Source organism: Felis catus, chromosome A3 (genome assembly GCF_018350175.1).
Source record: "Felis catus isolate Fca126 chromosome A3, F.catus_Fca126_mat1.0, whole genome shotgun sequence".
In the NCBI taxonomy this organism is placed as follows: domain Eukaryota; kingdom Metazoa; phylum Chordata; class Mammalia; order Carnivora; family Felidae; genus Felis; species Felis catus.
In genome coordinates, this window is record NC_058370.1 from 104,904,421 (window position 1) to 104,919,734 (window position 15,314).

Genomic DNA, 15,314 nt, shown 5'->3' on the forward strand with positions numbered 1-15,314 from the left:
CTGTGGGCTTGTCTCAGTGCATAGGGAGTTCTGGGTTCCAAAGCTGACGTCTGCCACGCACACAGCAGTAGAGGGGTAGGTATACACTTGCTACATTTAACACATTCACCTGAGAACCTTCCCTTCCCAGCTATACCCTGGAAAGAGCTTGGCAGAAGCTCTTGGTGGGAGAGGTTTTTGGAGCCCAGGGAAGGAAGGGGTGAGGGAAGGTGGAAAGAGCAGCCTCCCTATGCCAGAGGGGGCCATCTTCCAGGGCACAGAGCCCACCCTCCTTCCATCAGGCTGCTGAGCGGTGACTCAGGGGGCACCGGGGACCAAGGGTTCTACTAGCTTACCTTGAAAAGGACCTGGACTTTGAGAGGAATAATCAGACTGGCCCTGCCACTCCCGGGCACTGTTTCAGGGCCTTTTCTACACACACCTACCTCTCAGCACACCTCTCCAATCCCAATGTAGTTAACCTACCATTTGAAATGGGGGGAAACTGAGGCTCAGAGACGTTTGGCGGTTTGCCTGAGGCCACGTGGCCCACAGGCAACAAAGCCAGGTTTGACGACAAAGTCAGTACCCTTTTCACGCTGCCAGTGGGATGATCCAACCGGTGTGCTCTCTCTACCTGTCCTCTCTCTGACCGGCCGCGTCTAGGCTCCCACACTCCTGGACAGGTCCCTGCCACCACCTCCTGGGATGTCCTGGTGCTTCGCCCGCACCGCAGGACAGTTCTCCCGCGCCTAGCTCAGCCAAGACCAGCATGGAACCTTCCAACAGAATTTCTCTAGGAAACCCTGGAAAACAAAACAAAACAGAACGATTAAGCCCCCACATCAGAGATTCATTCCCAGAGCACAGGGGCCCCAGCCTTAGGTGACTAAGGCCAACGCTGCCCCAGTTTCCTGGGAAAACGCATGCAATCAGCAATGTTGCCTGGTGCGCTCTGTGCCGGGCTGTGAGGGGAGCACAGGCACCCCCTCTGCCCTCAGCTTCCGTTGTCCGAAGGCGGAAGGCACACGCACCGCAGCTGGGGTTAACGTGGGCTTCCTCTCTCTGTGTCATTCTGGTCCTGACCCTACGGCAGCATGGTTTCTCTAGGAGCCCTTCTCCCAGGGGACCTCACCCACGTCCCTTCCCTTTCCCCACCTTTTTTTTAATGTTTATTTATTTTGGAGAGAAAGGGGGAACTGGGGGAGGGGCAGAGAGAGAGAGAGAGAGAGAGAGAGAGAGAGAGAGAGAGAGAGGAAGAGAGAGAGAATCCCAAGCAGCCTCCACGCTGTCGGCACAGAGCCCAACCTGGGGCTCAATCCCATGAACTGAATGGTGAGACCATGACCTGAGCCCAAGTCAGACACTCAACCGACTGAGCCACCCAGGTGCCCCTCCCTGCCTTTCTTTAGACCCAACATAAAACAAGGGCTGGCCTCTGCCACGCCACAGGCACGTGTCCACCCCCGTGCCACCAGCCCCCAGCCTGCCATGGAGGAATGTCTTCCGAGGCGGCCCTTCTGAAGTTCACGCCGGTGAGATTTTGCTGGGACCTCCCTGCAAAGGAGGTGGCTGACGTGTGTTACGTGAGCCTGGGGTAGGAAGGGGATGGAGGTCATAGGTGCCCCCAGAAGAGGAAGCCTGGTGGGCGGGAAGGGGGAGTTGCTTCCTAAAAATGGATAGGTAGAAAAAAGCAGGGGTGAAGTGGGGACAGGAAGCCACTGACTGGGCCCCTTTCTCTCCCTGCCCCTGCTCCGCGGCTCTTAGGGCAGAACCCAGGACATGACTTGAACATGCTCCAATCCGACTCCTTTATCTGACAACGAGGAATTTGAAGCCCAGAGAAGGGAAGGGATTTGCCCAAGGTCACCGAGCAATTTGATGGCCCTACTGGGACCATGACCCAAGCCGCTGGACCCTGGCCAATGCTTCGGAAACAGCTGAGGGAATCCTTCCGGCAGTCACCAGTCTTGCACCCACCATAACTCCAGCTGCCAGGCCAGCATGGGATGGAGAGGCCATAGCCTGTCCAAATTTGTAGCCAGGACAGCAGTGTCACAGCGGCACCTGACCAAGAGCACCGGGGACCTAGTGGAGCCTGGGAGGGAGGGCTGGATTTAACCCTTGCCCCCCCCCACACACACTTTAGTGTCCAGGGACCCCAGCAGCAGGCTCAGACAGCCTCCCACGCTCCCTGTCTCCCAGTTACAGCCAGCCTGGGGTGGGAACGGGGATGACAGGGACACCGGGACCCCACACTGCCACCCACACTACCATGGTCCGGCCCTCTTCCCTCCTAAAGCAGCCCAGGGCCCCACGGGAGCAGAGGTAGTGGCATTCCATCTGAGCCTTGGCTGCCCTCAGGTTGGAGGGCCCACCCCCAGCTCCAGAAGGGGCCTGCCCCCTCCCCAGGGAAATCAAAGATTAAGACCGTTGCATCCTGGGGCTGGGGCCCAGCACCTCCCCCCCAGCCACCAGAGCGCCAGGGACCCCAGAGGGCTACAGCGGGGCCAGAAATAGCCCCAAACTGCCAGGGAGGGAGGCTCTTTTTTAGTCTCTAGTATGTTCTGGTCCCCTTGCAACCACAATGGTCCATGGAGCCTGCAGGTCCCATGAAGAGCCAGGACCGTCCCCAAGGGGGAGGCAGAAGTCAGAGGTTCAGCAGGAGGCAGAGGGGACACTCAGGGAAGGGGGAGAAGCCTCTGAGGACCCGGAAGTGGGAAGGGCCAGGAGAGGAGGGGAGAGAGGAAGGAAGGGGGGGTAAAATCCCAGGGGGAGGCGGTGGGTATCAAGGGGGGAGGGCACTCTTCCTTTTAAATCACTGCTAATCGATAGATGGCCACAAGGCCACGCCAAGGGCAGGAGCCTTTGGCCAAAGGCCAGGCGAGGGTGTGAGAAGATCAGAGCCGGCAAGCCCTGGGGAGGGTGCAAGCTGACATCCAGGCTCCTTCCAGCCCTGGCGTGCTGACAACAGCCGTCCCCACGCCGGACGGAAGGACGGACGGATGCAGGAGCACGAAGAATCCCAGAATCTAATTTTAGCTGAGTGCTCCCGCCTCTCCTGCTAACAACCGTGAGCAGAGCTTCCCACCCCTGCCCAGCTCCCGCTCTCACGGAGGTACCCGCAGGCAGGGAGATCACCCCCCACAAAGCTGTGAGGTCTCTGCTGGGGGGAGATCCTCCAGCCAGCACAGGGCAGGGGCTCTGCCGGGCTGGGAAGGCCCGAGGCCTGCTTCCCCACCCTCGGAATGTGGGTTTTCCAGAAGGCTGGGGGCAGGGCAGAGATGGAGCCTCCAGCTAGGTCAACCCATGGTTGACCATGGAGTCAACCCCTCGTGGGCAGGCAGGGACACCGAAGCCCCAAGAAGAACCAAGCCCTGCTTGGGCAGCCCGACAAATGCAGACAAAGGCAGAGCACGACCCCGGCCTCCCCAGCACCCCCCCGACCCAGTGCGATTTTCACGGGCACGAAGTCCCACACCAGCCCTGCCGCGCACAGCGACCAGGCCCTCCAGGCAGAACGCCTGGCCAGCAGCGGGGAAGCAGATCGCCGAGTACCAGCTTCACCTGGACAGAGGGCTCTTCGGGCCCAGCCAGCAGCAACCCCATCTGCAGGCGGTAGCTGAGCGAGGTCTCACATCCCGTTCTCGGCACCGCCCCCCACACACAGAAAAGGGAGGTCACGGGGAGGATGGGAGTTGCAGGGGCCTAATGACCTCACAAACTCCCTCCCCCTTGAGCTCCACCTCGAGTCTTGGAGGCAGGTCAGTCGGCCCTAGGGGCACAGGTGCCTTTTGAGCAGGCGGATTGGGGGTGTCCCTCCCGCAGCAATGTTCCAGAGAGGAATTTCCAGCGGCCCTGAATTTCTCAGCAGCTGGCCCGAGGCAGAGGCTGAGATTGAACTCCCTTTCAAGGGTATCCCCTGCGATCCAGGGACCCAGATTCTTACACGCTGAGTGAAACTGGAGGGGAGATGTCTCCCGCCGCTTCTTTAACGGCCTTCTCGGTTGGTCCCTCCCTTTGTCAAGGTCGTCCTAAGACAGAAGCTAGAAAGGTCCCCAGAAGGTAGACGCGCCCTGGCGAGACAGCTCACATCCACCTGGTGAACTGCCAAGCCTCCCTGCTGCCTTCTGTCCCCCCACCCTCACCTCCAAGGTGTTTGGGGGATTATTCCTGGGCGGAGGCGTGCTATACCGCACCCCCCCCATCTCTACTGCTCTGAGCCTACCCCCTCAACAAACTACCCCTCAGATGGGCTCAGGGTGAAATCAAACGTAGGTGCTGTTCACACAGAACAGCAGGAATGGGGGGGGGGGGCGGCGGTGAGAGGAGGAGAAGGCAGCTTGGGAGCCGGGGGTCCTGGGATCGAGCTCCAGCTACACCACCTGTTAACTGTGCGACCCAGGACTCTGATCCTCAGACTCTGAGGATCTGAGAACTGCATAAAGTAGCACAACGGGGCTGAGCCTCGCCCTGGCACGCAGCCGGCTGTCAGGGGACATTTCCTGAACCCGTGCTGTCACTCCTTGAGTCTAGATGCTATCCCTTCAGTATGAAGGCTTGGAACGGCAGGCACGGTGACAGGGCAGCCACGTCGGCCGCCACGTGGCTGTGGGGGTGGGGGTCCAAGGCAAGCCATCGCTCCCTGGGCCTCAGTCATTTCTTTACTAAAATTCGGGGTCTATTCTGAGCTGTCAGGAATGGAAAACCTGTGAAACACATACCATCACTCACATAGTCCGCAGCAGCGACAGGCACGAGCGGCCCATCGCAGCACGGCCGCCTGCCGATCCCAGTTGCGGAATCCCCGAAACGGCCAGCGCCACCGAGAGAGAGAGCTGGAACCACAACTCTTCCGCACCTGCATTTTAGCGCTTTGCGGTTCGGGGGGCCCAGCCGGTGACCTGGGGCCTCAGTTTCCTCCTTGGTGAAAACGGCCACACCCAGCAAGGTTGGGAGAATTCAGATAACGTGTTCAAACTGGACTGCCAAAAGTCCAGCTCCAGAAGGGCTCATTTTCTGCCACCAGCGCCAGAGACTGGGCAGGGAGCTCTTCCCCCAGCCACGGGGGCCTGCCTCCCACAGACCCTCAGGTAAAACAGTGTGGCCCAGTGGAGAGAGCTTGCCACTGGTGACCTCTGTCAAGCCGTCACAGCTTTCTGAGCCTCTGTTTCCCCTGAGTAAAATGGGCAGATCCTGCTTTTACGCAGTGGGCATAAGGATTAAACAAGGTAATCGGACGAAGTGCCAGAAAACTGATTGGCTTGGTCAATGGAAACAAACGAACTTCTTTAATCTAACCCCATCAAGCCTCCCGGCTTTGGCGCTGGAAACGCAGACGGGTAGGAATTGCTGGGAGCTCCTCCCGGGCGAGTGTGGCTTGTTTGTTTGTTTCTTTCTTTCTTTATTTTTAATGTTTATTTATTATTGAGAGACAGAGCATGAGCAGGGGAGGGGCAGAGAGAGGGGAGACACAGAATCGGAAGCAGGCTCCAGGCTCTGAGCTGTCCGCACAGAGCCCGACGCGGGGCTCGAACCCACAAACCGCGAGATCATGACCTGAGCCGAAGTCGACGCTTAACCGACTGAGCCACCCAGGCGCCCCACCGAGTGTGGCTTTCTTACCAAGTCCTCGATGAAGCCCACTGTCCCTCCCCCACGTTCACCAGTGATGGTAGATACGTAGGAGTCTCCATCCGTTGCCCATGGCGGAAGCCATGGCCCCAGGAAAGTGTGAATCCTGTTTATGGGAGATGGCCACCCACCACCAGACCCTGGGGCCTCACTGCTCCTCCCTCTGCCCTTCCCTCCCAGCCCTCGCGCCTCCCTGGGTCCTGCCCCTGCCCCCAGCCTGCTGGCCTCCCTGGCCCTCAGAACCGGGCCAACGTGATAGGGGCCCCAGAGGCTGCCCTCACGGAGGTGGGATGGGATCCCCGACTCAACTCCTTACCCAACTCACATGGTGGCTCTGGGGCCTCAGAGGCCTCCTCTGGGAAATGAGATTGATAGGAGTGACGTCCACAGGTCCTCCAGCTCTGATATTCGTAACTGAATCTTAGCGTCAAAGAGCCTGGAGCAGAGCGGTTCTATTCCACTCTTGGCCTCGCCGAAGACAGCAGCTGAAAACATTCTGCAGAGTGACCGTCCTGCCTTCCTCCCCGTGTTCCTCCCGCCCCCCGTGGGTGCTGTCCAACTACCTCCTCTGGCCCCCAGCTGCTGCACCTGACCGCAAGGCGGGGCTGGCTTTAGACTGACTCTCAAACTGTCACAAATCCCCCAAACGCACCCTTGGCGCGTGCTGTCCTCTGCCCGAAACACCTTTCCTGTCTTGTTTCTTGGTGTACCCTTGCTCTTCCCCCAAGACCCAGCCCCAAGGCCCCCTCCTCCGGGAAGCCCTCCTTTTCTTCCCTTGCCAGGCAGCCAGTCTCAGGCTTCTCTGGCCACTCTCGTCCCACTGACTGGCAATGATAAGGGACGCGGAATGGACAAAGCAGACAGGCAGGTGGATAGGTACCAGGTACCTAGGGGAGGAAAGGGCAACTGGCCCTGGGAGGGAGCCCATGCTTACAGATGCTATTCAAGTAGCTGAGAAATTATTACTCCTGGCAGCCCCTGGGCAACAAGGACACAGCTTGCTTATTACAAAATATCCTTTATTGATAAAATAGCTCAGACTTAAAAAAAAAAAATACCTGCATATCACAACAAGGGGGCCACAGGCAATAATTGCAGGAGTCTCCCGGGACACACGCAAGACCAGTCAGCAGATGTCACAAGTCAGCCACTCCCCTGGGCCCAGCCTCCCCAGCCTCCCCCCAAGGCAATGCCCTGGCCTCACAATGAGACTGTAAGAAGGAGCTAGACAGCCCCTCTCCCCAGAAAGGACTCTCTTTGGTCTCCTCCATTCTCTCCACCCCAGAGAGCTCTCCAAATCCGGCCGGGCCCCTCAGAGTGCCAACAGTGCCTTGGCTGCTCAGCCCTACCCCCCATGCTAGATGCCCACTGGCTTAATGCTGAAGCCAGGAGCTCCTTGGAGAAGACTGGAAAACATCCTTCCAATGCTCCCAAGTCTTCTGGGTGCTAGGTCCTGGGGTTGGGGAGAGAACCAGGAGAGGAGAGAGAGGCCCCTGGAGCCTCATCAGTGGGGTGAAGCAACATGGCTGGGTCAGAGATGGCCAGCCGGCCCCCACCCAAGGTAGGATCAGTTACACCTCACAGGGACCCACGTGGGGCTTGGAGAACCGCCTGGGCGCTCTGGTGGAAGGCTCCTGAAGGAGTCCACAGGGCCCTCACTCACCCGTTCCAGCCCCAGCGCCTGCCTGGGGGCCCTGTCACCCACCACAGACTCTCATCTCAGATTGTTCTGATGGGGTGGGTATTTTTGGCCATCTTGGGGAAACAATTTGCCTGCTTGATGACAAAAGACTTGTCCCCGTTGGGGGGGGGGGGGCCCAGGCCACCGAAAACCCTCTCGGTGTCGCGGGTGAAATGTCGAGGAGCTGTCATGCAGCATAACAACTAAACCCTTGCAGGCACAAGAACGTGTTCTCGAAGAAATCCTCTAACTGAAGCAGTTGGTTCTCTCTACCATTCCCCACTTCCAGTTTGGGGTGAGAATGCCCGCACCCCAGGCGCAGAACAAAAAGTCTACAGGAAGACAGGTGGTGGTAAACACAGAGAAAGGGGATTTTTATATCTCCAAATAATCATATTTTCTGGTTCTCTAGTGCGTTCCCCCACGGAGCTCAAAGCTTTCCGCAAAGCCTTTCATCTCCCTGCAGCAAGTAGGCGGCAAGCCATTGTCGCCAGGTTTTTGCAGGGGGTGAATGCTAGTGATCAGGGATCTCCCGTCGAGGCAGAGGCCAGACCTCCAGACCACCCCACCAAGGCGAGGCCTCTGCTGGCACACACCCGCCTGCCAGAGGGGTGCCAGGTAAGGAAAGCGATTCCAGAGAAGGTTCTGGCCTTTAAAGGAGCTACAAATCTAAAGGTAGGGGGGAAAGGGAAGAAGGACCAGAAACAGCGCCAGGCCGTTAACTCCCCACCCAGTGCCTGATGGGGACCATGGGCGCCCAACGTGGATCCCTCGTTTCTGCCTCTTCCTCCTCAGCAGCGGGTCCTCCTGGGAAAAGTGGAAGGCTGGCTTCCTGCTCTTTACCCGGGGAAGATGAGAAACAAAAACGCCACAAGCAAGTGACCAGCCAGGGAACAAAGGGTCCTTAAGGAAGGAAAGCCCACCCGTGGGCTTGCAGGGGTCTGGGGCATTGGGAGAGAAGTGCTCTATCTGGCCCAGCCTCGGCTGTGTTCAGGAAGGTCCAAGCCTCATCCGTGGGCCTGTGTTCACGGGGGTAGAGAAGATGTCCCCCCACAGCCAAGCCAGCAATCGGAGGCCTCAGCTGGACCCCTGTGAACAGCACCCCGGCCCCTGCCCCTCCCAGGGGGCTCCCAAGATGAAGCCTGCAGGACCCAGGCAGGGACCAGAAAGCCCCGGGGAGGTGGCCACATAAAATAGGGCAAGAATCAGAGTGGCCCCGGTGCCGCCTGGCACCAGCCCCACACGGGTGGCGGGCAGGTGGCTCACCATGCCGTCTGGGTCCACTGGCGGCAAAGGATCCTTCGGAAGGCACGGCGAAAGTCCTGGTTAAAGATGGTGTAGATGACGGGGTTCAGCGAGCTGTTGCAGTAGCCGATCCAGAAGAAGAACTGGAAGAGGCCATGGGGCACCTTGCAGTGCTGTGGGCAGATGGCACCCAGGCTATAGCTGAAGAAGAAGGGGAACCAGCAGAGCACAAAAACGCCGATGACCACGGCCAGCACGAAGGTGAACCGCTTCTCCCGAGTCAGCTGCGCCCGCCGCCGCCACCACTGCCCGCTCGAGGTGCCCACGCCCCTGCCCAGGAGCACCTGGCCACGTAGTGTTGCCAGCACCCGGGACCCCTGCGGCTGCTGCAGGGGTGGGCTACAGGCGGAGGCAGGAGATGCTGGCAGGGCCCGAGGCTCACACTCTTCCTCCTCCTCCTCGGCTTCTTCCTCTGGAGATGCCCCACAAACACCTTCCTTCCGACCCTGGCCTGAGTTGGGAAGGGCCGACCAGCTGGGTGGCAAGGCAGGGGTGGCAGGATCTTCAGGGGTCTCCCCCTCCTCCTTCGCCCCAGTGGGCTTGGAGTGACCATTGGCCTCTCCAGAAGCAGCCAGAGAGGCCAGGGTTGGCATTTTGGTTGAAGTTCCAGTAGGGACGGGGCGGGGCTGCTTAGACTCACCCTCCCTAGGGCGGCCCTTGGCCCTGGGACCTCTGCGGTGGCTGCGCTTGGCGATCAGGTAGATGCGCAGGTAGACCAGGATCATGATGAGGCAGGGTGCAAAGAAAGATCCGATGCTAGAGGCCAGGATGTACCAGGCCTCTTGGTTAAGTTTGCACTGCGGGCGCCCACGAGGCTGGGGCCCCTGGTCGCCCTTGTAGATAAGCGGCGGCAGGGAGATGACAGCTGCGATGAGCCACACGGTGAGGATGATGCACTTGATGCGGCGTGGGGTGCGCTTGGAGTTGTACTCCAGCGCCCGACTCACGGCCCAGTACCTGTCCAGGCTGATGGCGCACAGGTGCACGATGGACGAGGTACAGAAGAGCACGTCGAGCGCCAAGTACACCTCACACCACGTGCGCCGGAAGTACCAGTAGCCCAGCAGCTCGTTGGCCAGCGAGAAAGGGATGATGAGCGTGGCCACCAGGATGTCGGCGGCGGCCAGCGACACGAGGAACAGGTTCTGCGGGGCGCGCAGCGAGCGACTCGTCAACACAGCCAAGATGACCAGCGCGTTGCCAAAGATGGTGAAAAGGATGAGGAACGTGATGACCGCCGCGATGGCCGCGGTGGCCTGCACCGAGTAGGGCTCCTGGTGGTCCATGACGGGGCGGGACGCGGCCAGAGGGGTCGCTGCTCGCCCAGAGCGTGCTCAGCCGGAGACGGTACTGTCCTACGCAGCTAGTCTAGAAGGGGGGATCGACCCCCTGGCGGCGCACAAGGCGCTGGAGCCCCATGGCCAGGCCGAACCCGGCCAAGGAGATGGAGGGATCCCTGGGGCCAGCCACCACCCTCCTACATCCTCTTCCACCGACACCCGGCGTCCCTGCCGTCCTCTCCGGAGAAGTTTTCCAAGTTGTCCCGCTGCCGTCCCCGCCCCGCCCGGGACCGGGGGAAAGTTGCGCCCTCCCGCTACGAAGCTGCTGGACGCACGCCGGGACCCGGGACCCGGCAGGCCCGGCGTAGGGGGGAAGGGGGGCGCGCCACCGGTTCTCGGAGGAGGCGCAGCAGCAGAGGCGCCCGTTCCGCTCGCTGGCTCTGGCCGGGAGCCGCGCCTGCAAGCAGTCCGCCGCGGCAGGGGAATGGGAGGAGAGCGAGCGCGCCGGAGGAGGGAGGAGACGGGAGGCGGGAGTAGGAGGAGGGGAGGGAGGCGGGGCGGGCGGAGGACCACGGGTGGGTGGAAGGTGCGCCTGGCGGGAGGACCGGCCGGCAGCAGCCTGCCCTCCTCGAGGGCCTCCGCCCTGGCGCTCCTACCCCTTTTCCTCCTGGCCTCCGCGCCACGGAAGGCCAGAGATCCGTGTCTGGGGTCTTCGGGACTCCGGGAAGGACGTTTGCAGAAGTGGAAGGATGGGTGCGCACGGGGCGCTGGGACCCGGGAGGGACCTCTCTTCCTGCAGACCGGGTCCGAGCACCAGGATCCAGGACGGTGGGCGCCAGCTGATCTCACCCCGAGCCGCCCAGGAGCCCCAAGGAGAGGGTGGGTGGGTGGGTGGATTGGGGCCACCGGAACATAGTGAACCACCCCTCCTACCCGGCGCCCGCGAAGGAAGCCGAGTAGGAGTTGGGGGAGCGGGAAGACTGCCCTGGAACCCCTTCCCCAAATGCTCTCTCTCCCGGAGCGGATTCCGTCGGGCTTGCGGAGCCCAGGGAGGCGCGCGTGGCAGGTTGCGAGCGCCCCCTGCCGCCGCCCGCGTGTGGCGATAGTCCGCGGCCAGCCGGGAGACCCGCGTCCTCGCCGCGTTCTGGGGGGCGCACGGAAAAGGCTCCCAAGGTCGGTGGGGCAAGCCAGTGCTCCAAGATTTAGGACTTCAGTGTTTCTGTTTCCCCGCAGCTGCCTCGGTTTCCTCCACTAAGGGCAAAGAGGTAAGAGGAAAACTGGCTGGGACTCCACTCTCAGCAGCAGCATGGGTGGGGTCTTCTTAACACAGCTCAGAGAACAAGTAGGTGTCAGGGGAGGCTATGAAGGGAGAAGCATCCCTTTGTGTTTTGACACCACCCCCCTGCATTCCTGCACCCCCCACATATCTGCTGCACACCCTCTTGGGGTGGCTGTGGAAGGAGCCCCGTCTGGCACCCTCACCCTACTCACTCTCCCTGTGGCCGCTGCCACCAGCGTCAGGCCGGGCGGCCTCAAGGGCACATTTTTTCACCACTTCTGGAGCCCCTGACGCTATAACCCCAGGCTAGAGCCAGGCCCCATATTTATAGCCCACAGCTCTGCATGACATCCTCTGTATAAATAAGCATCGAGCCACTGCTGAAAGTGGGCCTCCTCCAGAGGACCAGGCCTCGAGACAGCATGCATACTGCACCTCCCTTCCTGACTGTTCCATCTTCACGGGACCAGGGAATGACCGCTCAGTGCCCACAGACAATATCTCACCCCTACCCAGGCTCACACGGCAGGGGGTGGAGGGGTTCCTCCGTACAAGTCCGCCCCTGCCTCCTGCCATTCTACTCAGCTGTTTTCTTAGGTGGGTCGCCCGACAGCCTGATGGCGGGAGAGGGCAGCCAGCCTGTCTCACCTCCTCCAGAGACAGGTTTTTATGGACACATCCCTCCCACCGGCTGGGCTGATAGGCCTGGGCCCTGAGGTTGCCAGGGATGGAGAAGTCTCGGTAGCCCCTTCCCTGAGGGAGGACTGAGGGGTGGCCACCGGAACTTGGAAAGCAGCCACTTAGGTAGTTTCCTGCCTTGTCTCCGAGACTCCCTGTCCCAGGGGCGGAGGGGGCTGAGGGGTCTGAGCGTTCTGGTGGCCCATAGGGACATTAAGAGGGACCACTTTTTCATTCTCTCCAACCATACTCAGACTGGGGGGGGGGGGGCACTGGGTATCTCCCAACACTGCCATCAGCATCAGCCTTTGTCTCCTGGCCCAAGTTTTCCTTGAAACGTGAGGCTGCCAGGACCCCGAAGGAGCTGAGGCCAGGGCTGCTCAGACTCTCTCCCCTGCTCCTTCCTCCCCCACTGGGTCTTCACTGAAGGGGCAGCTCTGGATCTACCAAGTGTCACGCCCTAATGGGCACAAGCCTGGGGCGGGGAGCAGGGGAGGGGGGAGGGAGCCAGGGAGAGTCTACAGGCATCTGTGAGACACAGCCCCAGGGTCTGTGTCACCTGCTGCCACCTCCCAGATGTGCAGCTGGCTCTTGGGGCAGTGGAGACCATCCCATGACTCGATTCCCCCTCTTCTCTGCACCTTCCAGTACTGCCTGCTCCGCCCAGCCCCGCATGAATCAGAGCCTCGGGGCCTTAGCGGGGCTTTCCGTCAGCTCTTCCCCAACTGGATCTGACCACTTCCACCAGGGCTGGCAGGACTCAATCCCGGACCCAGCCAGGAGCACCCAGCCACCTGTGGTGGGAGAGGAAGGCCGTGATGGGCACTGGCCTGCCTTCCCGGCCCCACCAGGCTACCTGTTGGTCCCTGGGCAAGCCCTGAGCTCCCACATCTCCAGTCCTTCCCAGGGGCTGGCAACCCCCCCCCCCCGCCGACTCTCCAAGGTCTACTCATCTTTCACCCACTGCCCTCGCAGAGAGAAAGACACCCTGCTTTCCAAGTTCTTTGATGCTACACAGTACCACTTTCACGCTCAGAGAGGTACTGAGGTGGGGGAGGATGGGTTTGCTGCATCATACACCCCTCCCCCACTGTCCGCTGGAGCACATATCCCTTCTCTGTCCCCAGTACCCGGCCAAGATTGCTGAATGACGAGGGGGAGTGGCAGCCTGGCATCCACGGATGACCTCCACAGGAGCCTTTCTGAAGGTAGGGCCAAATGAAGGCGTCCCTGAGGGGTGCCCTTGGGAAGAGGGGCCGGGGGTGGGGGGAAGTTGACCTCGCACCATCTTTTCCAAAGAAGAGAGGGACAGCTGTCCCATCCCTAACTGTGAGAGCACAGCAAGAGACGTGCCACCTTAGTTGATCGCGCTGGAGCCACTTCTCCGGGTCCGAGAGAGGACACCGGCCCCAGATTCTCCTGTGCCAGGGTTCCGCAGGGACGACGCCCAACTGGGCTTCGCACCCCAGCTTTCCCCAGTAGCCGCAGCCTTTCAAATCCCCCAAACCCCCACCCTGTATGACCTTGACCTTCCCAGGCCCTTGAGCCACACCCTCTATAATGTAAGGCCACCACCCTCTCCTCCATCACACCTCACCCGACAGAACCCCAACCCTGGTCAGACCTAAATCACGCCCCCCCCAGGTTTTACCCGAACAGCTGCTCTTTCCGGTGCAAAACATTCATTGCATCCACTGGCCTCGCTTTAAAGTCAGGACCACAGATCTCCAGACTTCCCCAGTGTGCTCACCTTTCCCACTCTTCAGAATCCGCATCCCTCTCCTCCTCCTCGCCCCGCACGCCCTCCCCCCCTCCAAGCTGTGACTTTGCCTCGGACTTAGAAGATGAAAGCCATTAGGCAGGAAGTCACCCCCACAAGCGCCTGCATCGGAGCTCCATCTCTGCTCCGAGGGCAAGTCCTGCGTGTGTGTCCCGAACCCTCTCCTATCCCCCAGGACTCTGCTCCTGCAATTATCACCCTCTACGGTCACTCCTCCCCTGCTACAGGGCCAGGCCCTGCCCTGGAAAGTCCTCTATGTCCTCTGTGGCTGCTGGCTTCTCAAACTCTTCGCTGCACGGTCTCTAACCCCTCACGTTCTCTCCTTGACCCTCCATGGGGCACCTGCACCCTGTCCTCGGCTGAATCTACTGCTGGTGGGTCATTCGGGACTCTTGCCCGAGTGTGTCCTCTTAATTTTCTCAGCAACATTTTAGACAACAGACTCTTGCCCACCGTGGGGACACTGCAGGCCTGACTCCCTCCTTACCGCTCACCCCTTCCTTCTCAGCCCCCTCTTCTCCCCCAAAACTCCCAATCACCGATTCTCACGGAGAGTGGGTTTTGCCCCTTCTCCTCCGGGGACATTTGGCAATCTGGCACTTGAAGAGATTTCTCGATGGTCACAACAAGAGGAAGGGGGCGCTACTGGCATCTCGTGGGTAGTGGCCAAGGGCCCTGCTAAACACCGACGGCCCCCACGACAACCAGGACACAAAACACTAGTAACGCGGAGACGGAGAGACCCTGGCCTAAATGTCGCAGCACCGCCGTTCAGTCCTGGGGTCCCTTTTCTTCTGGCCCCAAACTCCTCTTGGTAGTTTCCTCTAGCTCCACAGCTCCCACCTAGAGGCTGAGGACTCCCCAAACTACATCTTCAGCTCTGAACTCCAGGCTCATTCGGCCCCACACTCTCTCCTCTCCTGAGATCTCGGTGCTGTATGTGGGGCCCTCACACCTACATCAGTCACAAGTGTGGTTGCCTCAACCTCCAAAACATACTCCAGAAGCATCCACTTCTGCCCATTTCCACAGTCCCCATCACTCTGGTTTGTACAACCGTAGTTAGTGGCTTCCAACTGTTCTCCCTGCTTCCGGTCTATTTTCCACGGAGCATCCAGAGTGATTTTTTTTAAATCTTGGATCTTGCCCCTCCCCTTAGAACCCTCCAGTGGCTGCTCCCTGTTGCTCCTGGAACAAAACCATCCCTCACTCACCTTGCTCTGCCAACATCCCCCATCCCACCTCATTTCACCCCTCCCATCACACCTTCCTTCTTCCTGCCTTAGGGCCTTTGCACTGGCTATTTCCTTGGATTTTTTTTTTTTTACAAGATAGTCCCTCCTATCATTTGGGTCCCAGTTGAAATACGAACCTAAAGGAATGCCCCCCCCCCATTTACCAATCTTAATCACTGTCCTTATTTATCTAATCACGGCCCATCCCTCTCCCACCCCCCAAATAACCTCCACAAGAATAGAAACCCTGCCTTGCCCACCATGTTAGTCCTGGTGCCTATAGCCGAGCCAGCCTGGCACGTAATACAACCGATTCTGTCCAATGAGTGAACAAATTGATGAGTGAGCCCACATAGTTATGTGCCTGGGGATTGGGGAATAGGCCACAGACCAGGGTAACAGCCCAGGGCCCCGGCCACAGCACACCCCTCATGCCAGGGCTCCAGGGGCAGGGTGGCGCCTG

General features: G+C 60.0%; 1 protein-coding gene across 2 annotated transcripts; it reads right to left on the minus strand.

The window, feature by feature from the left end:
- Window positions 1-642: 642 nt before the first annotated feature.
- Window positions 643-10,362, minus strand: ADRA2B (adrenoceptor alpha 2B). 2 transcript variants are annotated; one of them, XR_006595784.1, is made up of 3 exons: window positions 8,561-10,362; window positions 5,930-6,098; window positions 647-785 (listed from the first exon to the last, which is right to left on the minus strand). XR_006595784.1 is itself a non-coding variant. In XM_006930331.4 (2 exons), the coding sequence occupies exons 1-2, from the start codon at window positions 9,883-9,885 to the stop codon at window positions 776-778; spliced, it is 1,335 nt and encodes a 444-aa protein (XP_006930393.2). In that variant the 5' UTR covers window positions 9,886-10,362; the 3' UTR covers window positions 643-775. The 2 variants fall into 2 exon arrangements, 1 of the variants encoding a protein (XP_006930393.2); XM_006930331.4 differs by lacking the exon at window positions 5,930-6,098 and having other exon boundaries at window positions 643-785.
- Between the last annotated feature and the right edge of the window lie 4,952 nt (window positions 10,363-15,314).